At 38.7% G+C, this 25258-nt stretch overlaps 2 protein-coding genes and 1 long non-coding RNA gene across 6 annotated transcripts in view; all 3 read right to left on the bottom strand.

Moving 5' to 3' along the window:
- Positions 1-25258, bottom strand: part of LOC129350512 (uncharacterized) — a 78641-nt gene that overhangs the window by 3579 nt on the left and 49804 nt on the right. The gene's annotated exons all lie outside the window — the stretch shown is intronic.
- Positions 3072-12291, bottom strand: LOC111587195 (palmitoyltransferase ZDHHC23-A-like). Of its 4 annotated transcripts, none has more exons than XM_055017225.1 (5): positions 11430-12291; positions 9750-9901; positions 8189-8809; positions 6714-6794; positions 3072-5783 (listed from the first exon to the last, which is right to left on the bottom strand). In XM_055017225.1, the coding sequence occupies exons 2-5, from the start codon at positions 9866-9868 to the stop codon at positions 5510-5512; spliced, it is 1095 nt and encodes a 364-aa protein (XP_054873200.1). In that variant the 5' UTR covers positions 9869-9901; positions 11430-12291; the 3' UTR covers positions 3072-5509. The 4 variants fall into 4 exon arrangements, with proteins under 4 accessions (XP_054873200.1, XP_035798239.1, XP_035798237.1 ...); XM_035942344.2 differs by having other exon boundaries at positions 4789-5783; positions 6714-6881; positions 9750-9877; positions 11430-12283; XM_023297057.3 differs by having other exon boundaries at positions 4793-5783; positions 6714-6881; positions 11430-12282.
- Positions 16234-24673, bottom strand: LOC111587180 (V-type proton ATPase catalytic subunit A-like). Its single transcript, XM_023297032.3, has 15 exons — positions 24521-24673; positions 23831-23939; positions 22754-22882; positions 22368-22582; positions 22147-22284; positions 21921-22072; positions 21583-21745; positions 21266-21374; positions 19825-19947; positions 19599-19713; positions 18772-18835; positions 18456-18659; positions 17802-17896; positions 17095-17266; positions 16234-16992 (listed from the first exon to the last, which is right to left on the bottom strand). The coding sequence occupies exons 2-15, from the start codon at positions 23910-23912 to the stop codon at positions 16900-16902; spliced, it is 1854 nt and encodes a 617-aa protein (XP_023152800.1). The 5' UTR covers positions 23913-23939; positions 24521-24673; the 3' UTR covers positions 16234-16899.

Raw genomic sequence — 25258 nt, forward strand, 5'->3', positions numbered from 1 at the left:
TTATAAAAGTAGCATGAACTTTACTAAAACTTGACAACATCAGTAATGAAAGTAAATGTTTTTATCTCGTGTTGAAGCTAAATTTAAAGTCAATTTTAATGACAGTTTATCCTGAGAGGAGTGAGAATGGAGCTTTTCTTTCCTTTTTAGAATATTCCCTCAAAATATTCTGTTTATTATTGGCTTTAGAAGCATTTTTCTTTATTTATTTTTAGATACCTCAGACTGATACACTTTGCTGGTTTGCAGATAATTTCATGTACAATCACAATAAAGATCTTCTATTATAACATGTTTTGCTAAAACAAGAACTGCAAACCTTCTCAACCATCTCTCAGGCTGCAAAATTCCAACTGCGACCAAGAATTATCTGATGTAGTTATTATAATAATCTTTACTGAACCAGCCCTGGAATTAATAAAAATCTGTATATGGATATGATTTTCTCTGATGGGACCACTATGGAAACCGGAATAACAATTAATTATCCTTTGAAGGGAAAGATTAGGTCTTCTTCAGGTGGATTAAAAAAAAAAAAAAACATACAATAAAGTAAATCTCTTCTGCACTGCACACATACTACACTTTTGTATAACTCTGGATGTCAGAGTAAAGGCAGACAGATCCACCGATCAGCCACAACATTCTGACCACTGACAGCTGAAGAGAACAACATCCATCATCTTGTTCTAATGCAACGTTCTGCTGGGAAACCTTGACGTTCATGTGGATGTTTGACATGTACCACCACCTAAACACTGCAGGACAAACAACCCCCTAGTCTCCATGGCAACAGCAGTCCTTGATGCCAGCTGCCACCCTCAGCAAGACAAATTAAAACTGCTCAGGAGTGGTCCGAGGAACACGACAGAGCTAAGCTGTTCACCTGGGTTCCACATTCTCCACATCCACATCTGATGGAGCATCTGTGGGATGGTCCAGGATCAGCCTGGTCTAGGTAGGATCCACCCTGCAACCCACAGGATCCACAGGATCCACAGGACATCCCCAGAGGTTCAGATGAACCACTGGATCAGAGGAGTTTTAGCAGCATAAAGTGACCAACACAGTATTAGTCAGGTGGTCATAATGTTATACTGTTATATTGTCATGCTGATTATATGATAAGTAAATGTTATTAATTATAACGTCCACATCAGGAAAAAAAAACTATCAGTTCATTCAGAAACTGTGGGGTTAAACCTAAAAACACAGACCTCAACAGCAGTTTGTTTCAAAGCAGAACATCAGCTGGTTTTCACTAAAGAAGCTAAAGCCTCAGTTAGAGATAACAGGTATCGCAAATTATAAACAACTTTCTTTGTTAACTCAGACTTTCTGCTTCAACCTCACATAAAAAGGGGAGTTTAACTCGTCAGGTGACTGAAAATGAACGGCTTGTGCAGTTCTAGATCCAAAAGTAGGATGTTTCACCTCATGTTTTACTACAAATACATGCAATAATAAATAAATACAATGACTGGTTATTAGTTTATTCACTATTAATGTCATTTTATATACTGGATTGAACTTGAGCAGTGGAAGAGAGAAGGAATTTAATGAAATTATGGAGATTCAGAGAGGTAATGTTGCGCAATGTTAAGTTAAACTTGGTTTAATTGAAACCAGCTGAATGTTAAACTTCAGTGCAGCTCAACGGGTTTCAGTTAACCTTAAAGTAAAATAACTTTTTTAAAAGCTAAAATACACAGCAGAGAAATACAGGTTGAGAAGGTCAGTCTAATAATGACGGACTGCTGCTGCAGCAACTAACACAGGTGTTCAGTGGTAAGTTAGCCACCTGCGTTAATTAGCCCGCTAGCTAACTTAGCCGCTTAGCTAGCTAACGCGTCCGGACCAACTGCTCAAACAGGACAAAACACAACTCTTCACAAGTCGCTGACTTAACGTACAACAAAATAACGCTACAGGTTAGAAGTATTTATCCTCTTACCGTGTTTTACTCCGAAAACAAGGTCACCAGCAGCCAGAGATGCAACCAGACGTGCAGACCATAAATATACATAGACTAGCTACGCTAGCGCGCTGTCTTCTATATTATTTATGGTCTGACCAATCGCTGCTCTCTGGCTCCGCCCTCTGAGAATCTTGTTGTCGTTTGGCTCCACACTTGCTGATGACCACTTCCGGTTTCAGAAAGTGAATAAACGGACCATTTTTCGTTTCTGTCTCTTACTGATTTTACTTTCTTGTTATTCAAAATATAAAATGAAAATCAAAGCATTTTTAAAATTTCGTATATCCCCTTTTGATCATGAAAAGGAAAAACGCCTTGTATTTCAATTTTAATTTTTGTATTTTAAAACGAAAATCAAATAACCACTCGTTTTTTGTTTTTCAATACTCGTTTCAGAACGGAAAATCCAATTACCAGATCCGTTCACGGACCATATTAGGTACATTTTACGGTGTATGTTTTTTTAAGTGGCAGATGTTACTGTTAACAAGCAGGTGAAATTTACCCATTATTATATATTTTACTTACTGACTGATATGCTTCAGAGAAAATAAAATGCTTTGGATGGGTTCTAGTTACCACCCTCAAAATTCTTTTTTTGTGTGAACATAGTGTATACTGCACAGCCAATGATGGCAGAAGAAAAAATCTAAAATGATAAACAATATTTTTATCTGCACATTGTTTCCCTGAACTGCTAAAAAAAATCCTCAGATACAGGAGCTCAGTTCATTAGGAGCAAAATATTTTCCCCAAGGATTATGTGTGTCAGTTATACAGTATTGTAATAATAAGCAGATGCCCCTTCTCAAAGGCCTACAAACCATGACAACTGATTATTCATATTCAGGAGACGGACACCCATCACACCCAACAACATTACAGTGACAGATGGAATCAACAACAGACTGTATCTGACTTTTATACCCTTTACCAGTCACGCTATTAAATGACTTTTGCCTCAAGGTGGCACCAGTCAGTAGTCTTGCCTGTTTTTGGTAGCATGATTGTCTAAAAAATTACAGTGACGCTATTAATAATAATAATGACTTTATTTATATAGCACCCTTAAGAACAGCATTGACAAGGTGCTTTGACAGTCAAAACATGCAAAAACAGACAATCAAGTAAGGCATAAGGAGGCAAGGCAGCACAATCAATTAAAATAAATAGCAACAATGATGATAAGTTAAATGAATAATTAGCGAGATTAGCATGCATATCAAACAAAGGAACTAGCCAGCTTAGAAATTAAAGAATAAGATTGAAGGTTAAAAGCTAGAAATTAAAAAAAAAATTTAGAGAATTAAATAATTCGAGATGAGATTAGACCAAAGAACTAGGAGGTTAAAATTAAAATAAAACAAGGGAGGACATATAAAATAAAGAGGACATAATACAGAATAAAACACTAAAACTAATTAAAGCTAAAAAAAAACTTTACATAAAATTGGGTTTTCAGAAGTGATTTAAAAGAAGTTACTGACTCTGCATGCTTTATCTCCTCAGGCAGGTCATCCCAAAGTCGAAGGGGTCCTGATGGAGAAAGCTCTGTCACCCTTAGATGTAAGCCTCAACTTTGGAACGTCCAGAAGGGATCCACCAGAGGGTCTAAAGCTGCGAGCAGGCTCATAAGGGGTCAACAGATCGCAAATGTAGCTTTGGTGCGAGACCCTGGCAAGCTTTAAAAGTGACCAGCAAAATCTTAAAATAGATTCTAAAATGAACAGGGAGCCAGTGGATGGAAACCAGGATAGGTGTGATGTTGTCTGTTAAAACTGGTAAGAAGCCGCGCTGCTGTGTTTTGGACAAGTTGGAGGTGACAGAGGAGCTTTACAGGAATGTCAGAAAGGAAGAAGTTAGAATAATCAAGACAGGAAAAGATGAGTGTATGTACAAGTGTTTCCAGGTGTGAGTGTGAGAGCATCGGCTTTATCTTGGAGATTGTTCTGGGGAGCGAAACTGAGGTTTGGGTCAAATAACAGGCCTAGGTTTCTGACAATGAGCTCTACATTGGTGGATAATGGACCAAAGTTGTTGGCGGTGAGACTGCTGTGTATGTTTGGAGGGTTAAAGAGTACTTCATATTTTGATTTGTTCAGTAGAAGAAGCTTTTGAGCCACCCAGCGGTTAATGTCATTGAGACAGCAGAAAGCTTGATAAAGTGTGAGGAGCGACTGGTCCATCACTGTGGGGAAATAAATCCATAGAGCAGCCAGTTGGTGGCACCAGAGGAAAGTCTATTCATACTGACTCTGAATCTGCTGGCAACCAAGTTTGATGCCAAATTAACCTTTTGGCTGAGTGTTTTAAATGGAAGAAAATGTATTGATTTAAACAGCTGGATCAATTTGCTCCACCCAAGATGTGCATTATGAGAACTGATAATGGTAAATAGTGGGAAGTGTGGAGTGAAACTGGAGTCTAGACATTACAGGAGAGTGCACACATTGTTCAATCTTCCATTAGCATTATGCTGTAGGAGGGGAAATGAAGATTTTATCATTAAAGTACACTGCAGTGGGCAGGATTTAAATAAATCATTTCTGTAGCTGATTATTTACAGAAACAATCCTTGCATGTGTTTAAATTTGTAGGTCTGAACGGTGTAAAAAGGAAAACCACAGGCACTGAGAAAGCAATGAATAAACATCATTAGACTGAAAAATCAATAACGCAGAGCACTGCAGAGAAGAATATGGAGTGAAAACAGGAAAAAAGAGAGATTGCAACAGTCCAGTAAAGACAACTGAAGGGTAAGATGTGTCATCCAACTAGCGTGATGTTCTCCAAACCTGAGGAGCTCAGAATATCTGAGCTAACCATGACATACAACATATTTTAACATGTTAAAGTGCTAAATGTCACATGTCACACATAGCTGGAGGGCTGAGGAGGCACAGCTGAGCCCGACGAGATGAAAGTGACCACTGTATGGAGGATTTTCTGTTTCTATCCTTTCTTATGGCTCAACCATAAGGCTGATCCTTGCATTTTACCTACTGATAATCAAGACATCTCTATTTTTTGATCCATTAAGCAACTTTGTTTTTGGATGTTTAATGACCATTACTGGCTCACACAGTCCAAGTTGGCTGATAGTCTTCCTTTGCCACAATCACTCCTCATTTCTTTTCATACTTTATTCATATTTTTATTTCATTTTTCTGCAAACATGCAGTCAAAACATTACAGACAGCATGAAGGACTTTTTGCAGGTATAGAAACTGAGTACAGTAACATGGCAGTGCGTGCAGCTTTATGCCTCCAGCTTAAATCCTCAAACTTTAATTCAAACCCAAAACATGTATCAGTGTGTACTTTGCTAAACAGTCAAGATTAGCACCTTTACATAGTCCTGCAACTGTATTAAATCATATTTTATTAAGATGATGGAATGCAATAAACATAAGGAAGTCTTCAGTTGATATAGCTCAAAGAGAAGTTTTTTTTTGTTTGTTTGTTTACACATGCTGCATTAAAAAGGTTGTAGTTTTCATGTTCGAGGAATCAGTGAAGCATAAAGTGAAACTAGACCAAGTCAGTGAGGCTGGAGCGAAGAGAAATTGAGGCATCTGTCATGGTGAGGAACTCAACCCAGTTCTGATAGAAGCCACGTGAAAACTCTCTCGTGTCCACGACCAGTCCCCACAGGCGGCTCTGGCCCGTTTTGTTCCTCAGAGCCAGCTGAGCCTCTCGCTCCGTCACATTGAAGCTGATATTCAGGACTTGTGTCACCAACAGGTAAAGCAGTCCACCTGTGATGATGCTGCTGTACCAAGCACAGGTGAAGCAAAGGGCTGTGCTGTGAAGAGGGAGAGAACAAAAACATATAATACTGCATTTAACATTTTATTTTCCAGTACTGGTCAGTTAACTCATCTTATTTTACAGTTATTATGACACAGTCCAAAGCAAATTAAAAACTAAAGAAATAAAATGACTTCTCCTTCCTTTCCTAATATTAGAAATAGTTAATACATGAATTAACTTTAGCAACACCATGTAAGCTGAAAGGCGTGTTTTTACTATCTGTCAACTGTTTCAAATGCTCATTTAACTTTTAAATCATAATAACATAAAATGTTGACAGTTTCCAGGAACGTCTATGAACAACAAAATAATAATCTAAGAACAAAATTCTATTTTCTTTTCTTTTTTCTTGCAAATGCTATTGATGACTTTTACTAATATTCATTCGAAAATATTCATTAATTTTACACTACAGTTCAAAAGTCTGGGGTCATCCAGGCAATTTCATGTTTTCCATGAAAACTCACACTTTTATTCATGTGCTAACATAATTGCACAGTGGTTTTCTAACCATCAATTAGCCTTTCAACACCATCAGCTAACACAATGTAGCATTAGAACACAGGAGTGATGGTTGCTGGAAATGTTCCTCTGTACCCCTATGGAGATATTCCATTAAAAATCAGCTGTGTCCAGCTAGAATAGTCATTTACCACATTAACAACGTCTAGACTGTATTTCTGATAAATTTAACGTGATTGTCATTGAAAAAAAAAAGCTTTTCTTTCCAAAATACGGACATTTTGAAGTGACCCCAACCTTTTGAATGGTAGTGTACATAAGGACTAACAGCAACTTGGCACATTTATATTTAGTTTCTTTAATATAAACTTTAAGAACTTTTACAATACTGACTTCTAATCTGCTCTTCCATTCATTTTTTATAGTCTCCTGCAGACAGTAGATACAAAGAGAGCTGTACCTGGACTGACTGTAGACTCCGGGGCAGTAGAGGAGAGCCGTCATCAGATACTGTCGAGGACAGAGGCTGCAGAGCACCAGACTGATCCCATACACAGAGGTCAACAGGAATACACAGAGGGTCAGCAGAAAGCTGCGATGGTTGGCCTGTCCCACACAGCTGTTAATCCTACAACACCTCAACAACACAATGCAGCGGTCAGGGCAGGTTAAAGAGCAGCAGGCTGTATCATAGTTTACATCCACACTGCTGTGTGTAAGACGACGCAACAGCCAGCATTTAAAAGAAGTTTCAGTTTACATTTGAAAGACCTTTGTTTAACTCCTGTTATATTATTTTAAAATCATGCGTATCAGATGTCAATAGCTGAGTGAAAATAGTTTTAGAGCAGACTCCTTGGCTTTTGTATGCCTAGGCAGGTGCAGATCTTGGTTAATATATTCTGTGCTAGTGCATTTGCAAGTTTTCATGCAAACTACTATGAAAACCACTATTTAGAAAGAAATGTGCAGATTTGATTATTTTTGCTTTATATTTATTGAATATGTTTGAAAAGCTCATGCATGATTTTACATGTTTTAGGAGACATAAGGGCAGTAAGTCAGAGAAAAAAAGTAGCCTTTTGTAGCAGTGCTTTCCCACAGTCATCTCTGCCTCAGTGTACTGTGCAATAGTAGATTTCTTTATTTAGATTTAGTTAACCAGTCTTTTTTGCTAGCTACCCTGGATCTTCCAGTTTTTCATCATGGTGAATTCTTGTGTTTCTGTGGATTGCGCAGACTCCAGCCTGTCAGAACACTGAGTCCACACACAGAGATAGCTTGTGTGCCGTATACAGCAATGACCTTGTCCTCTTGCCCCCAGACCAGGACTCTTGTATATGTGGTTTCAAGCCTCATTGGGACGCTGTTCTTTGGAGATTTTTAAATGTCAATCTACAGCGCCGTGAGCATCACTTAATAAATTCTACTGAGCTCCATTGTTGAAAATCAGCAGAAATCCCATCAGCAGCAGGTATCTCCAGAACAAAACCAACAAGAAAACCTATCTAAGCATATTTGCATTGCTAGATGCCAATATGGGTAAGGAGTGTTTAAAAAAAAAAAGATTTCTTATGATTGAATGAACGGATACTTTAGCTGGATGGAAGAGACTGCTGCTTGTTGACTAGTATGATGTATAGATGTCCTTTTAGCGAATGTCAAACCTAGATATCAGCAGATATTACATGTGTGTACGCTACAAAGAAATGACTGAATGTTAATCTAATGGTAAAATGAAACCTTTTCTAGTCCCTTTAGTGTGACTGAAAACAACTAATAGGTGGATTTTTTTCTGAAGAACTGATTGTTAGTATGTATTTAAGGGCAATATTATGATCATCAGTCATTCTAATGATTTAATGTGAATGTACAATACAGTCAAGAATAGCTCACCAAAGCAACATATAAACAAGCGTGTTAAATCAGACCCACCAGATACAGTGATGGTCCAAACGCTGCACACACGATCCACAGGTTCGACAGTGTCCGGCCCGTGGGGGTCGCATTATTTTGCACACAGGACACCTGCTCCATTTAGCTGTCAGGGTCTGCGGTTTTGATTCTGAAGAGGAGGCTGCTGATTGGACAGATCCATTAAGGTGTTCAGAGTCCTTTTTTTCTGTCTCCTGACTGCGGCTGTGTGCTTCTTGTAGGGAAGCACTCACAAAGCCTGGTCCTCTCTTGGTGTGAATCAGAGACAGTATGGTGAGAATCATGCCGGCAGTCACACTAAACAGCTGCAGCTGGCTGACGTCCCCTCGAGGTAAAATCTCTGTGATGAAGAGGTAATACATGTGGGCCAGAGAGTAGAGGGCGAGAGTGAGGAAGAAGAGGGTGCGTCTCTTCTTTCGGTGCGTGGCGTAGTAATACCACAGCACCAGGCCGGGCAGAGCTGTGAGGATGATGATACCCAGCAGGTAGTGCAGCGCTGCAACCCTCAGCAGGAGAGGCAGCAGCAGCAGGGCCGGGATCAGGGAGATCTCCAGGTTCTGCATCAAGGCCCCGAAAACTGGAGACTGGCATCCACTTTTAGGGGGTTTGCCTTTGAGCCACCTGTGTACATCGAGTCAGAATTACAAAGACGTGTGGTTGTAAATGAGACTAAAATGTCACAAGATAAAATTTCAAATTAGCAGATTCATAGGGGATTCATTCAAAGGGGACTAACAAGGTTGTCTTTCTCACTTTTGGAGGGAAAAATGGGATTTTTTGGTCTCATAATAACAAAAAAAATGAGCTGTTTGGGTTTCCCCTTTGTCTTACTCTCATTGTGTATGAAGTAATTAGTCATTTCTTTGTGATAACTTGATAAAACATGCATTTTAAGTAATATATAACATGCAACAACAACAAAAACTCCAATAAAATAGATTTTAAGTCTGGGCCCATTTACAAGACAAGATGTCAAGATTACTTGACCGTACTGCATGTGTTAACTCAGCTGTCACATCAAAGAGTAATTTGACATTTTGGAAGATTTGCTTTTCTTTCTGACAATTCTCATGCCCATCATTTTTATCAGAAGCAAAAGCCAGGAGAGCCTATGAGCACATCTATGGCTCACTGATTCACACATTATATAAAAACAAAAGGTAAAAATGACAAATTTTCTGGACTGTTTCTTGGCAGAGAGACACTGACAGGCGATCAGGACTATTTCCAGACTTTATAATAACCAGCTGCCGGCTACAGCTTCATGAGAGTGGTATTAATCTTATCTTAAGCTGGCCAGAAAGCAAATAACCTAATTTACAAAACTCTCAAGCTATTATTTTTATTATATTTCCTGTATTTCTGGTTTTGCAGTCCAGCTTTGGAGCTTGTTTGGGTGTCCATACCCATCAAAGACACTTAAAGCAGCCTTTTCATTGAAAAAGTGCTACTTCTATGTGGTTATGTAAGTAACACTGGGCTTCTTCTACTCTCCAGTAACAGTTCTTGATTACATTCCAGTGCTTGTCAGTGCTGACCCTTTTCTTCACACCCTTCATACCTGCTAAAGGCTTCATCCAGATCTTCACAGTCACAGCAACATCCGTACTGGTAGATATCACATTCACAGCAACACATAGGATCATCTGGCTCTGGAGGCTTTAACTTCTCCCATTTCATAATGGCTTCCTAAAGATGACTGAAGTTTACAAGCTGCCAGTTCAACACAAAAGGCCGACATTCAGAAACTTAAACCATGAACTCCACAGTCGCAGCACAAAGGTTGTTAAATAGTTTCATTAGTCACTACAACCATTAAAAACAGTCTGAACAAAAAGCTAAATACATTTACTCAGAACTATACTTACTGCTCTGTAAAAATTTAAGGTAACTGTACTGAGTTTAGTAGCTGTACTCTACTACATCTCAGATGTAAATATTTTACTTTTTACTCCACTACTTTTGTCTGGCAGCTTAGGTACTAGTTACTTTTCAGATTGCAATTTTTCATACCTCTCCTGTACAGTAAAAGCCATGTCCCTCCTCTTTAGAAAATATATAAACTATTCAAAGGAAAACCTTTTGGATTGGACATAAAATGCATTGTTACAAAGCTGACAACACGACTGAGCTCTGAGCTCACGAAAGCTGAATATTTAGAGAAACATGGTTCTCAAAAAGTTGTTAAAATAAGCTCAATCTTGAACATCTACACCTCTAAAGTGCAACATACACATTCATCTAGCAGTATTATCAAGCTCAAATGTCACATATAACAGTAAAACACTGACAAGGAACATTTTTCTGCACTTTGACTACATTTACTTTTGCTACTTTAAGCAAATTTTGCTGATTAAACTCCTTGAGTGAGATCTGAATGCATAACTGTAGAGTATTTTCACAGTATGGTATTAATACTGTAAAGGATCTGAATGCACACACACAAACATATATGGACCTGAACCCACTGAACCCTTCTCTCAATGTTTCTCCATGTCTAAGAAACTGAGGTAATGCTGACAAATTTATAATTCTAATGCTAGTTTACAAAAGAGCCCATATGAACAATGATCATGATTAAAGGACACTTACTCAACAGGGCACAAATACACATGAATGACAGCAACAGTGTGTCCAAGACAAACAAGGCATAAAAATAGTAGAGAAACATGATGCTATTAATACTATGACTGCATATAATGAGGTACAAAAGAGTCATAATACCACAGTGTAACAATACATGGTTATACCACAACTCGTACTGAACTCAACCTCTAAAGAAGCTTGTTAAGAAAATTAATCATTTCAGTAATCAGAGGATATTCTTCTATCTTGTTACATCCCCAAGAGTTTCGAATGCAATTTGTTGAAACAAGGCCACTGTGTCCGCTGGGACAAACTATCTGGGCCAGCAAACCTAAGACCTAAACTCTGAGATGCACTTGAGTTATTGTCGCTGTGAGTTATTATTTTAGTGTTATTTGTAACTTGGGGTGAAAGCCTTGTCATACAGAGCCTGACTCAAATCTACACAGGATGCAACAGAAGAAAATACAAAACAAAAGGAAAAAAATACACATTGAAGTTAGTGATTGTCTGTTTGTTCTATCAGTTTTCTAATTTAACAGTTTTGGTATGCATCTGAAATGGACTGCCCTCTTTAAAAATATTTTTTCTAGGTATTAATTGGCAAAGACGCACATTCACAAAGCAAAGATAAATCTTTTGTCTGCTGACTTACCTTATGTCTTCGAGACAAAAACACAAAACTATCAATATACGTCAGGTTTCCAGACGAAAGTTATGCGTCTTCAGCAAACGTTGAGGAGAAAAATGATGAAGGAAGATGACCCCTTGTCACCAAGCTCCTCCTGTGAGTGACTGAGAGGAAAAAAAGGAAAGAGCAGCCTACTTTCTCATCAGTCATTTGTGTTGAAAAAGGAAATTGGCATGTTTCTGCTGTGGTGGTGCTGCGGCGACACCGTATCAGTGCAGTGGGATGCTTTTCATTTCTTGGATTCCCATGGTGGAAGTGTCCCAACAGAAGGCAACTTGAATTCCTCCTGACAAGTGGTTTGATATTGTGTTGCATCCACTGGCTCACTTTACCCAAAGCCTATCTTTCTCACATATCATTAAATAGTTCACAAGTCTTCCTCTGGGATACTTCGCCTGCTTCTGTCTTTGCAACTTCTATCACTTGCCATTTCAGATTTGAATACTGGCATGGCTGTTAAATTTAGGCGCTACCTCAGCTGGTTTGAGGGAGCCAGAGAGTCTCTCATAGCTCGTTCCACAGCTGAGGGCGGCTGCGTTGAGGTGTTCAAAAGCTGCGACAGCCACCTGATAATCCACACTGAGCTGGACGAGGGTGCACATGAGAAACATGACAAGCACTCAAAGATGAGAAAGTGAGCGATGATCCTCGGGGCAGCCCCACCCTCTGAGATCATATTTCCTCCCACAAGCAACCTGACCTTACCACTCACACACAGAAAACTCTGGAAGTGTGTGTGTGAGTGTGTGTGAGTGTGATCACAGACAGAACCAGTGTGTTGATGTCAATACGAGCCTGGCTTTCTGTGCATTCTGTGCCTCTTTGTGGCAACACTGGATAGCAGCAGTGACAATGTGGGAAGTGACCCCTGCAGGGAAGTTTTCTTACCCCCCCCCCCCCCCCCCCCCAAAAAAAAAACACTGCAGGGGGTCAAATTCAAACCAGCAACATGTGTTCTTGCTCATGAACACTTCAGCAGAGGAGCTTCACTGCCAAAACCTGAAACCAGCCTCCATTTCCTCACTGAGTCAGTAAAAAACATTTTGAAAAAATCTGACGCAGCAGATTGCAGAGCTGATGGGAGCCACATTGTGGTTAAAGGCAGCTTTTTAAAAACAGGCATTAAAAGTGACAGCTCAGGGAAACTAGAAACACTGGCACCTTGATGGCAGAAGGTAGGACAAAACCTAAATTTCAAGAGTCATTCTTAGAGAGCACAAATGATGCAGCATTTTTTTTTTTTAACCTTTACTGACTCCAGTTTAAGTATTGAAAAGTACTTTGCCATCCCATTATCTTTATAATAGATGCTTAGTATGAATATGGTTCATTTCAGCAGGCCATGCAAAAGATCAAATGATACAAAGGCACCATTATTCCGCATGTGAAGACAGAAACAGACATTACACACTAGCTCAAAGTGATGGAACCTGCTCTCCTCTGCTTTTACTGTCACTCATATATAGCTCTGTTAATGCCTTCTTCACACACTCTCTCTGCCTGTCAGTCATTACAAATTGAACAATAAGAGAAAGACAGGAGCATCTCAAGCTATGGTCTGGTATGTTCTTAATGTCTGGATGCACTGAATCAATGCAGAGAAAAGATGCTGCTCTTGCTCCTGTGGGCTCTGCTTCCATTAGTCTTAATGGAGCCCGGAACCTGAGATAGAGGCTCTAATCTATTTTGACGGATTTTAATGCGACGCATCACACTGAACAGACAGTAGATGCTGAAGATTATGCATCAGCAAACTGCTAAGATGCTGCACATGCAGGAAACTGAGCATGACGAGTAGTAAACCGGGAAAATCGATGATAAAACTGTCCAGTTCATGTACACTACTGTCTGGGATTCAGTTTGAGGCACCAAAGGCTACAGTGAGCATGCATTTAAAAACAAAGCCATGAATAAGTTTTATTTGTCAACTGAAAAAGTTCAGAAAACAGTAAAAATAAATAAAATAAAATAAAGTGTCCTCTGTACACTAGATGCACAGTTTTTGCAGATACTTTGCAGGTAAGTCGTTCCTAGCATGTGTTGGAGAACTTGCCACAGTTCTTCTGTGGGTTTAAACTCTGTCAGGGTGTTCTGTCTCTTCATTTAATCCAGAGATCAGAGCTCTGTGGGGGCCTCACCATCTGTTGCAGGACTCCTTGTTCTTCTATTTGCTAAAGATAGCTCCTTACGACTCTGGCTGCACACGCACACTGATTTATTAACCATATATAATTATTTTTATTAGTCTTTTTTAACAGGGCAACTACTATGAAATGCACTGTTTGTATCAGTGTGCCAATTTGTTTGGATATTCTATTATTTTAGTTTTAATGTTGCTATTTTAGCCATTTATTTTTAGTTAAGTCATTATTGATACAGCTTATTTATAACAGCAGCCTCTGGCATTTTGTATACATCAAGGTTAAGACCCTACAGTGTGATTTAATATGTGAATTTTCCTGCATAATTTAAATATTCTGGTTAAAACCTTACAACATTATTTAAAATACAATTTTCTGAGACTAAATGAAATAGTATGGTTAAGACCCAGCAGTATTATTTATTATGGAGACCAGAAGTTAAAATGGTACACAATAATGATAATAATAATCATAATAAAAACACAAACAAACCCCTAATTATCTATGAGCAGCATAATAGCAACATTACAGAGGAATGACTCACTTTTACCAGGAAGAAACCTCCAGCAGAACCAGGCTGACGGAGAGCTGCCATCTGCCTTGACTGGTTTGGATGAAGGTAAAGAAGAGAGAGAGAAAAGGAAAGCAGAGACAAACAGACAAGAGAACAATAAGAGCAGTGGGATCAGTAGCTGCAGATCAGTTCTGTGAAGCTCCAGAGCCAGAACTACATGCAGAGACAAAGAGAGAGAAAACAGAGAGGACAAAGAACAAACTAGAGAAAGAGAAGACACAATGGTAGAAATAGATGTCTGAAGGAAATGACCAGAATAAACAAAGCAAAGGTAAAACATTGTCAAGACTTTTCAATGCGTCTGCATCTGGCAGATCACAGAAGGACTTTGCCTGCTGATAAAACCACTTTACATGCTTTACATTCTAAACGTCATTCATTATATCTGTAAACTCATCTGCAGCTATTTATGTCATGTGCACATCCAAGCACATTCCTGTATCACTCTTGTATATTCGGATTTTTTCTATATTACATTGTCTATATTTTTATCCTATGTTATTTTATTTTACCTTCTCTTTATACCCTAATGGTCTGTGTTGTCTTATTGTTTACCTCTTTGTTGAATGTCCATGCTACTATAACAACATAATTTCCCTCCGGGGATTAATTAAGTTATCTAAGTCTAACATGGCGTTGGACTGATAAAATGGTAGAACTATAAAATCACTAAATGTACCATTGCAAGCTAAAGCAACTGAACCTAAAAACTGATCTGTAGCTTTGACTTAAAAGTGCATAATTTGAAAAACAAACTGTATTATATTGATCTTCCTCAACCAAAAATTATGCTTACTTGTTAAATTTTTTCAGATTGCACTTTTCTTGTATCTGTTGTTACTCCTGCCAAGCTAATTAGCTCTTCAGCTGTAATTTAAACAATATGTCCCCTTTGTGCCCCACAAGTCGTGTCCTTTTCCACAGTGTAAGCTGATCCGTTCCAACCCCACAATATTTGGAATAGCACCCCCATCTTCCAAGCATTTTATTCCGTTTTTCCTAACTGGAATTCTGAATGGATGGCTGGTTTTATTCCTTTAGGACTCAAGAGAAAGAAAGACCTGACTGGCTCATAGCAGAAGGAATTTCAGAACAATACGACACTGATCTGGATGCATTGCATGAGGATGAAAGTGTTTTTGTACAGTATTGTATATACACACACATTTTTTTTTGTTTTGTTTTGTGCTTCTCGCAAAATACAAATGGGTGTAATTTGTTTTGGAAAAGCAGATCACACTTTCAGTCAAAAATTTGCAACCGTTGAGGAATTATTTGCTTATGTGTAGAGGCCACTGTCAATCACATCTGGTCAAACTACATCCAGTCTTGGAGTTACATTTTTAATAAATAATATTTAAAGTGATATGTATTGTTTTCTGAAATGGTTTGAAATTCTAAAACATGTTTTCAGAGGCTTCAGTTATTCAAAATCAGGCACATCTTCTAATTGTGAAGAAAAACACATTTTTAATGGTCAGATTCTGAATGTAATGATTAATAATTAGAAATGATTAATTACTTAAATCAGTCTAACAGGCTGGATGCGGGCTTGTGGATTAATTTTTTTTTACAAATACCAGAATAACAAGCTGTTTTTTTTAGAGAATCGAGTTTAAAATGATGCACATTGTGTTTCGAAGATTTGATGTTTTCTAACTGTGCAGGTAATCTGGGTGTTTTGCACAAACAGTTAGCTTCTAACAAATGTTGAAACCAGCAGATGCACAACATACTATATCATATGCAGTTTGGTGAATGTAAAACGCATTTTTCTATCTAAAACTACAAAATTTTATGGCATGATTTAGATTTCAAGAGGTTAGTAAAGAACCTTTCACTAAGTCACCCTGCAGCATTCAGTCTGTGTGTGTGCGCCACCTAGAGTTGAGAGACCTTCACTGACTCTGTGTTCAAGAAGTTCATCAAAGGTCAGTTTAATTCTGACCTGAAATATCCACATTTTGAAAGACATTGCAAGTCGCTTAGAATGTACTAAAGACATAATAATTCCAGTCTTATAAAAAAAAAATATATAACTGACACAATCAACTTTAGTCATTTTTTTTACATTTATTTCAGGAGACAATAACGTACCATGAATATAATAGTGAGACATCTGTTACAACACAAACTAACAGATCCATTCATTCACATTTTTATACATAATATCAAGTATATATTCCACGATATCACGATCACACTTAAGAGGTAAAAGGTGGAAGAATTCTGTAAACCCCTGATAGAACACAGTGCCTCTGTCCCTTTATCCACCAACATGTTCCCATTTGATTTAGCATGTGCATTGATAACTGTCACATCTAGGGGAAAAGAAACAGACATGTCCACTCTTTGTTGCAGCTAATAGTTGAGTGCAAGTGCAGCGCCTGATTGGGGCCCACTGATTTAAACCACAACATGATGGCGCAGTGATCGATAAGTGCCATGTAATGGGCCGAGACGAGGGGATGCTGTATCTGCAGGGCAGATCATATTCTCAGGTGTCTTCCAGTATAGTGTTTTTGATGATTAAAGTAGCCAAAAATCAAATGAAATGTAAGTATGTGCAGGTCATGGAATGTTTAGGGGGACGTAAACAACAAGGAATACAGGAGTTCACATAACTGAGGTGGACACTCAGAACACGGGCCAATTTATCTGCACTATGTCGCACTGCACTGGGGTGTGGATATGTGGGAAGAGCTGAGAGGTAGGAAACTTATTCCTCCAAGGTCCGGAAGGAATTCTGCATGTCCTCCAGCAGCTGGGCGAAGTCTGCTTTGATCTTAGCTTCGCCATCCTTTACAGGGTCCTGAGGAATTAATTGAACACAAAGAGAAGACGTTATTGATCTTGAATGGTGAATAATATGACAAAAAGTTAATCTCCCCCAAAATGATGAACAATCATGTACTTTGAACTTCATGGAGCTGATTTTGTAGAGAATCTCTCCCATGTGCTCCCTGATCATGGCCCAGGTGATTTTGTTGTCGCTCTGAGCTGTGGACTCCACAGCGTGTCGGGCCATGTCGTAGAACGCGATCATGTTTGAGAGGATGCCGACCGTTTTGTAGAAGGGGCAGAACCTGTGGACGGGGACAGAAGAATGTGTGAAGTTCACAGGTTATGATCAAGAATTTAACAGCATTTATTGTCACAATATAACAAACAACGAACAGCTGTAGAAAACAAGTATTAAATATATATATATATATATATATATATATATATATATATATATATATACACATATATAAGTAAATGAAACAAGTATTTTAAAAAGTTTAGTATAATCCTGTGAGGGAAAAATTATTACAGACATGTCCATTTGTATTCACATACTTTTTCCACTGTTTCCTAAGAAACCACCTGATGTCCTAAAATACACACATTTCTAAGACGTGGAGGTAAATATTGCTGTTCTTTTGAGAAAATCCCTTCTCATAATCAGCTTTTTCAAATGTTTTGGTCTTCAACAAAAGTGACAAACAACAAAACTAATTCAGCGTTTCTAAGTTCAATATGTTCTTCATGGATTTTCAAAATGATACAAAAGGTGAAAAAGCTGTTTTAGACCCTTAAATGGGGAAAAAAAATACATGTTTGATGATTTGTTTTCACCTGTCATAGGGAGTGTAACCGTTCTGCTGCAGGAAGTCATCCTTAATGAGCTTAGCCACTTCCAGAGTAATTTTATCAGTCTCAGCGAGGGACGCCTGTAAACAAAAGAACAAGATCAGCATCGATTAAATGATTCATTCTACAGCTCTAACGGAAGCATGTTTAATAAAACACAGAATCAGAGACAAAAAAACAACCTATTAACTAATGTTGAAAATGTGTGCTTTTAGAAAAAACATTTATAAAAAAAATTTAACATGAAATTACATGTACTGTTTGTCTGCTTTGGTTTCAGTCGTGCACCGTGAGTTACTTGTGTTAACTTTATGAAAGATGTTTCAGTTGTTTGACTTTCAGCTAAAATTTATAGTAAATAAACACATCTTACATAACAAAGAATCAGAGAAAACAAACTTTTTTTATGATGTCAACAGCACATCCACTGGAATCTATACAAACTGATAATAAAGAGTGATGTCTGCTTGTGTGAATCTGATCCAACAAAAGGTCTGAGGATTGAAATACTATTAATAATACCAACACACCTGACATTAAGACTTTCTTTCCACTGTAGGAGAAACTGTCATTTTTCCAGATATTCCTGCAGTTATAGTGTGCATTTAGCTATTTCATATAACTGTAATATGACCCCACCTTGCCGACAAGCTGCACAATTTCAGCCAGGTCCTCCTCTTCCTGCAGAATCTCTTTGGCTTTCGTACGAAGAGGAACAAACTCAGGGAAATGTTTGTCGTAATATTCATCCAGAGCTCGTGTGTATTTGCTGTAGCTGATGAGCCAGTTTACAGAAGGGAAGTGCTTCCTCTGTGCCAGCTTCTTGTCCAATCCCCAGAACACCTATAAAGGAAAAACCAAGAAGACTCCCAGATACCAATACAGCTAAAGGAAGAAATATTGATTGCTGAAGGGAGTTAGGCCAAATGTTAAAAACGAGGGCTGAACTGCTTACCTGAACAATTCCCAGTGTGGCTGAAGTGACGGGATCGGAGAAGTCTCCACCAGGGGGAGACACACTAAGAGGATTCAGCATATTAAAGGGAAAGTCAGCTATATTGCATGTCCATGTTTGTTCTATTCCAAACAAAACGTTTCACAAGCAAAGCTATTAATAAGACCTTGAAGTCAAAGACCTGTTGGAGTAATTCCCTCAATAACAGAATATGTAGCAGCAGGAGACTTGGTAAAGAGATGAGACAAAGGTACTCGGGCCGACTGATTTGGGGAAAATGTGCAGTTGCAATTTTACTGACAGATACTGAGAAACCGATCTGTGAAAACCTTTTTAGAATCAAGTTTAACCCTTTGATGCACAACATGTGTTAAGAGATACCCATTTTCCATTGAATATGAGTCACTTTGGACCCATAGTGTGCATCAAAGGGTAAAACCACTGACAGAACAGGTGAAATTCTGGGTCAGACGCACTGTAAAATGTACCAGCTGAGGCTGTTAAATAATACGATCGTGCTTTTGTCAGTTGAACCACAGTGTATATGTCTGAACCATTTAGTATGAATAGCCGAGCATAAAACCCCTGAGAGTTCCAAACTGCTTGAAAGAAGAAACTGAGTTAAAGCACAAGTCTCGTTGCTTAACAGCCACATTTTTTGCATCCTAAATTGCAGTCTTTGCAATTTGCTAATTGCATTGTTTCAAACTGCATTTTGAAACAAGTTGTGCAAGTCAATCTTAAATTTTCTCAACACTAACATAGAAAAAGTACAGACATATTAATACCGTCGATAAAGAAACCCGTCTATACGAAAGTCAACTCACGCTCCTACGATGCTGACGCTGCCTTCTCTCTCTGGATTTCCCAGGCACTTAACACGTCCAGCGCGCTCATAGAAGGAGGCGAGCCTGGCGCCAAGGTATGCAGGATACCCGCTGTCTGCAGCCAACAACGATAACAACTGTAACTGGTTCACAACATCTCATCTACTGTCTGACTGTGCCCTTTAAAAATTCACATTAATAAATCATATGCATCCAATAAACTCACCAGCAGGCATTTCAGCCAGTCGTCCAGAGATTTCTCTCAGAGCTTCGGCCCATCGAGACGTCGAGTCGGCCATCATACTCACATTGTAGCCCATATCTCTGAAGTATTCAGACAGTGTGATTCCTGAGGAGGCAAGTTGTTACATTTGATGGATTCTCCAAATTCACAAACAGAAAAAAATGAAGCAATTATAATAGGTTTTAAGGTGTTTTAAGTTTAAAGACACAAGAAACAGAAAATTATTTTTTACGTGGCAACAGACAACTTTTCAACTTTGCCATCTTGTGTTTCCAAATGGTATCACTGATGGCATCATGGTGGAAGGTGGAGGAGAACAAAAAAACCTATTCATTCTTTTAGTTTACAATGGAGGCTCAAAGGCAGAAATTCAAGGCAAAGTGCAGCACCTCATTGTATTAATGCTACTTAGTGATCTAGTGGAAATAATACTAACTGAATGTCATTTTTGACATTGAAACTTAGTTTCTATCACTTTCCGTCTTCACCTTCTTTGCGTTCTCCAGTAACAGGGCCGTTTTTTTGCTAGTGAGTTTCCACACTTGTGGATATGACCTGGAGAGAACCACTAACAGCTACCAGGATAAAAAAAAAGCACTGCCCTCATTTTGTTTTTATTGTGCAGATGCACTTTGTTTGTGTCATAAATCAAGTCTCCATTTTTCCAGGAGATGTCAGACCCAGGGTTAAACGGACCTGCATAGTGAAAGTGATGCTAACAGGGAACCAATCTAAACACAGATGGTATCATTATCTTATCGCCATTACACCTACATTTACTTCAGAATGATAAGTTTTGCTTTAGCCACCAGAAGGATCCATCATTGGTATATTTTCATATATAAGGCAATACTTGGACTACTGCCCACGTACATTTGTTCCTTAACTGCACAGAAAAGTTCTCATCTTCACTCGCTCTGTTCACAAGATCATTGGTTGCTTTTTGTTCCATATGTCTGTACTGAACTGGGTAAAAAGGTTTTTGTTTACTCTGCATCTTTTGCATGGAATATGTTGCAGAAAGACTGGAAATTAGCCAAGTTAATCTCATTGAGTGCTTTTAAATCTAAACTGCGAGTTCTTGAAGCCGATTCCACAACATGCACCTGTTTTTCATGACTTGTTTGTAAATTTTATTTTTTTGTTTTTTTTTTGTTTGTTTTTTGGTTCTTATTTTAATTATGTTTTAACTGTGTAATTTTATAACTGTGTTTTGTATTTGCTGTTGCCTATGTTGGACTACTCCCTTGAAAAAGAGGTTCTTAATCTCCATGGGGCTTCTCCTGGTTAAAAAAAGGTTAAAAAAAAAAAAAAAAAAGTTAAAGCAAAAAAAATGAAATCGTCTAATGCCACTTGAATAAAAAATATTTTCAAAAACTATAAATATACATATCGACTGTCCTCCAATGTGAATAGTTGATACCTGTATAAATGGAAGCCTCTCTAGCAGCCACAGGCATGTTGGATGTATTAGCAACCAGTGCTGTTCTCTTCATGATGCTCTCAACTTTGCCATCGACTTCCATAGTAAGCTGTTGGCACGAGGAGCAATAACATTTTACAATGCACTGAACAGTTTTTGATCCAAATAAATATTGAATGAATTTTTTCTCTTCAAATTATATTCCTTTCTAAGCTTAAAGTAGGTGGATATGATGCTGTAATATATATACTGTGTATAGTATATTGAGTAGAAATCATAGACATGACAAAGTGAAAGCTTTACGTTTTTCCACCGACCTCAGGGAAATCACGCAGCACTTCAGACATTTCATTTCCACGCTCTCCGCAGCCGACATAGATAATGACATCACTGTTGGAGTACTTGGACAGTGACTGTGAGATCACAGTCTTTCCACATCCGAAGGCTCCTGGTATAGCAGTGGTGCCACCCTGCACACATCTACACAGCAGAAAGGTCATATAGTTTCATTTGTAGCTTAGACGTTTTGATATAAACAGTCACCAACTGAAGACTGACATTTATCAGTGAAAAAGATTGCACATAAATACAAAACACCACAAGTAAATTAATGCTCCCTGCCTCCACAATAACAATCCAACTGTTTAACACTCACGGGAAAAGAGCGTCCAGAACCCTTTGACCGGTCAGCAGTGGATGATTAGCAGGTAGTTTTTCTGTCACTGGGCGGACTTGTCGTACTGGCCACACCTGCATCATGGTGAACTTCTCCTTTATACCTTCAAATTCAAGCTCCAGAACCACATCCTGAATGCAAAAAAGATCAGAAAATCAGTTTTCAATCAAGCAGAACAGCGTTTTTCTGCAGGAGCAACACTCACTGAAAGGTCGTAGTTTCCAGGTGGGGCCAGGTAGGTGACGGTGCCTCTGTTGCGAGGTGGAAGCATCAGCTTGTGCTTGATTAAGGAGTTTTCAAACACCATGCCATAGATATCTCCACCTGTCATGTGACTGCCAACCTGGAGAGGAGATCATGTGAAATCAGTCAGAGTGGTTGAAGAGGAGAGACAGCAACATCCAACTGAAAAGGAATTTTTCTTACCCGAAGGCTCTGGCCAGGGGAAAATTCCCATTTCATATCTCTGTTAAGAGCACCAATGTTTACACCTCTCGGGATGTAAATACTTTGAGTGAGGTCATTGATGTCTTTTAGTGGACGCTGGATACCGTCAAAGATGGAGCCCATGATACCCGGTCCCAGCTCTACAGAGAGAGGTTTCCCAGTTCGTAGGACAGGGTCACCGACAGACACACCAGCTGTCGCATGAAGTTAGGGGAAACAAAAAGCATGAAATCTTTGACACATAATTTGCTATTAGTAGAAGAAGAAGGTAAAACAATATGCTAATTCAGTTTTAAGGTAAATGTTGACATGCTTTGTGGCATGTTTAACCGCAGAAGAAGGTAAAATGGCAGCAGTAAGGATACATGTCTCCTCGTAGACCTGGATAGTTGCCATGTCTCCCTCTAAACGGATGATTTCTCCCACCAACTCACTGTGACCGACACGAACCAGCTCATACATGGCTGCTCCTGCCATCGCAGTAGCTGTCACCACTGATAATTAAACAGATTTGTGAAAACAGGAAAGAAAAATATTAATACAGTTCTGAAAAATGTTGTATTAACACAATACTGAGAAATGTAGTTTAAAATCATGTACAACACAGAGGATATACTCATGTACACACTGCCCCATACTGATGGAATCAATGAATGAACATGTGAATTTGTTGGATTCAAATATTCAACATTTAAGGTGTCATTTTTATATTTTCTATATGAGTTAATAACTATTACCTTCAATAATATTTACAGGTTTAAACCTAAATAAGCTTGCCATTGCTAACCAACTTACAGTTCTGTGATAAATATGGTATAAATTTGTCTGTTAAGAGATTTTCTACATAGCTTAAACCACTTTAGCTCTTCCTTTAATATATCAGGGCTTAATGGCCCACTATCGGCAATAATACAAAGAGCAAGAACTGCTTCATGGCAATATTTTACCCATACACAGTTTCTCAGCTGATTTTCTAGAAATTTCACAATATCACACATGGACAGGTGACACATTAAAGAAAAAACATTAAGTGTCTTAGTAAGATGCCAGAACAGCTACAATACACACTGACAGATTTTTTTTAACACCATCCCTTCAAAAGATATCCCCTCATTTGTCGTTTGATGGTGTTGGAGGAGAACGCTACCTAACATGTCAGTCCAAAATCTCCCAAAAGTGTTTAACTGGGTTGAGATCTCATGACTGAAAAGGCCATTGCATATGATTCACATCATCTTCATGCTCATCAAACCTTTCTGCAACCCTTGTGCCATATGGATGTGGAACAACATTCCCATCATAATAGCGTTCAGGATTTTCCCTTTAACTTGTCACCAGTCTGTATTATATCAATACCACATTATAAAAAAAAACTACATTTTACAGAATAGATGCTAAACAATGCAATCCAGCCATTTAAAGATAACGGAAATGACCCAGACCTGGTCCAGAGACCCCATGGACGTATCCAAACTGGCTCTCTCGCTCCTCATCTCGGATCTTTGGAAGTTTTGAGGTGTCCATCTTGATAGTTTTTGTCCTGCTAAATCCCTTGCGGGACGATTAGGAGACACAGGAGTCATTTAAACAGAATACTCTCAGCAAACAAGCCTCGTACCTCACTGTCACTAATGATCACCAGGCTAAAGTAAGACAGCAGATGTATCGCCCTACATTTTACACAGGGTTTGAATCTTCACACAATACAAGGAGAGAGATATTGACAGTATGTGGGCACCATAATCTGCTAGCAGCGTAGTAGCTGACAAATGAATGGTCAAGTATAGCAGTGTAAGGTCAAAAGCTAACTCAGCTAAAGCTGCAAAGCCTTTCATGTAATTCAAGAAATGACGATAAAGCGAAGTAAGCTGGCTCTTTTCATCACTGAGGATATGTTTTACTGACAGATGGTAGCACAATGTTTATTACTACACACGGAACGATGAGAGCAAAGCTGATTTGTGCGTGTACGCGTACAAGTCAGGTGACTAGCTAGCAAACACTAGCTATCTTCATTATCACCTCGTATAGGTTAAAGTAAACTGACGGTTATTTACGCAATACCTGGAACAAAACTGGAAGGAAAACTGTTCTGAATACAAAACCGTGTAGGGTTAATATAAATATCCCACCTTGTATTGCTAAACAGCTGTCCAGGTTTGTCGTTACCGCAGCAGGCTGAGGAGGAGCTTCTCCGTGCTAATCACCTGCCAAACGCCGGACTGTCACGGGAAGAAAACATCTCCATTCTGGCTCTACGGGCTTCCGTCGCTGCAACGCAGTTAGCGAGCTCATGAGCCAAAATGGCGTCTGATGGGCAAACAGTTTCGTAGTCGACGACAAGTTCTGTTGATGTGCACACCAAATGCATTACTGACCTCTGCTGGATCAACGCGAAAGGTTCACCTCAATTCACAAACTATGGCGGTGTCAGTTTTTAAATAAACTAAGGCCCTGTCACCTTATCTTTACAACTTAATTTATATTTTAGCTCTGTAGCTACGGATTTTAGCTTTTACCTAGATAGTAACCATGCACTCTTCCTATTTGTTTACACCAATTTGAAAGCTTAACAACCTCATAATTCTTAATTGCAAACTAGACCTACCTAGTAAAACTGAAAAGCAAAATAAAGTATCTATGCCTAATTTCCATAATCACTGAGTTGCATCTCTTCTGAGATAATCTGCCATCGCTAGGATACAAATGATTACTAATCAAAAACATATGCAACAGCTATCAGAGTTGGACTGGCATGTCTTAACAGTGCTTTGCTGTTGTCATGTGTACAGAAAGGAAATATTTCTGCACATGGACTACAATGCATCATGATTTTCAGTGCATTTTAGGCACTTCAAGATGGTTTTGAC

This window comes from Amphiprion ocellaris, chromosome 14 (assembly GCF_022539595.1).
Source record: "Amphiprion ocellaris isolate individual 3 ecotype Okinawa chromosome 14, ASM2253959v1, whole genome shotgun sequence".
Taxonomy (NCBI): domain Eukaryota; kingdom Metazoa; phylum Chordata; class Actinopteri; family Pomacentridae; genus Amphiprion; species Amphiprion ocellaris.

What these genes read in the sequence shown, in the direction of transcription:
- LOC111587195 (XM_035942344.2), bottom strand. Translation starts at nt 9,868, where the DNA reads ATGAAATGGGAGAAGTTAAAGCCTCCAGAGCCAGATGATCCTATGTGT. An exon ending in CTGGATGAAGCCTTTAGCAG is followed by an intron (nt 8,810 to 9,749) that starts GTATGAAGGGTG and finishes CGATGTACACAG; the next exon opens with GTGGCTCAAAGGCAAACCCC. An exon ending in TTGGACCATCACTGTATCTG is followed by an intron (nt 6,882 to 8,188) that starts GTGGGTCTGATT and finishes GAGGTGTTGTAG; the next exon opens with GATTAACAGCTGTGTGGGAC.
- LOC111587180 (XM_023297032.3), bottom strand. Translation starts at nt 23,912, where the DNA reads ATGGACACCTCAAAACTTCCAAAGATCCGAGATGAGGAGCGAGAGAGC. An exon ending in GTTCTGGACGCTCTTTTCCC is followed by an intron (nt 21,746 to 21,920) that starts GTGAGTGTTAAA and finishes TCTGCTGTGTAG; the next exon opens with ATGTGTGCAGGGTGGCACCA. An exon ending in ACTGGCTGAAATGCCTGCTG is followed by an intron (nt 19,714 to 19,824) that starts GTGAGTTTATTG and finishes TGTTGGCTGCAG; the next exon opens with ACAGCGGGTATCCTGCATAC.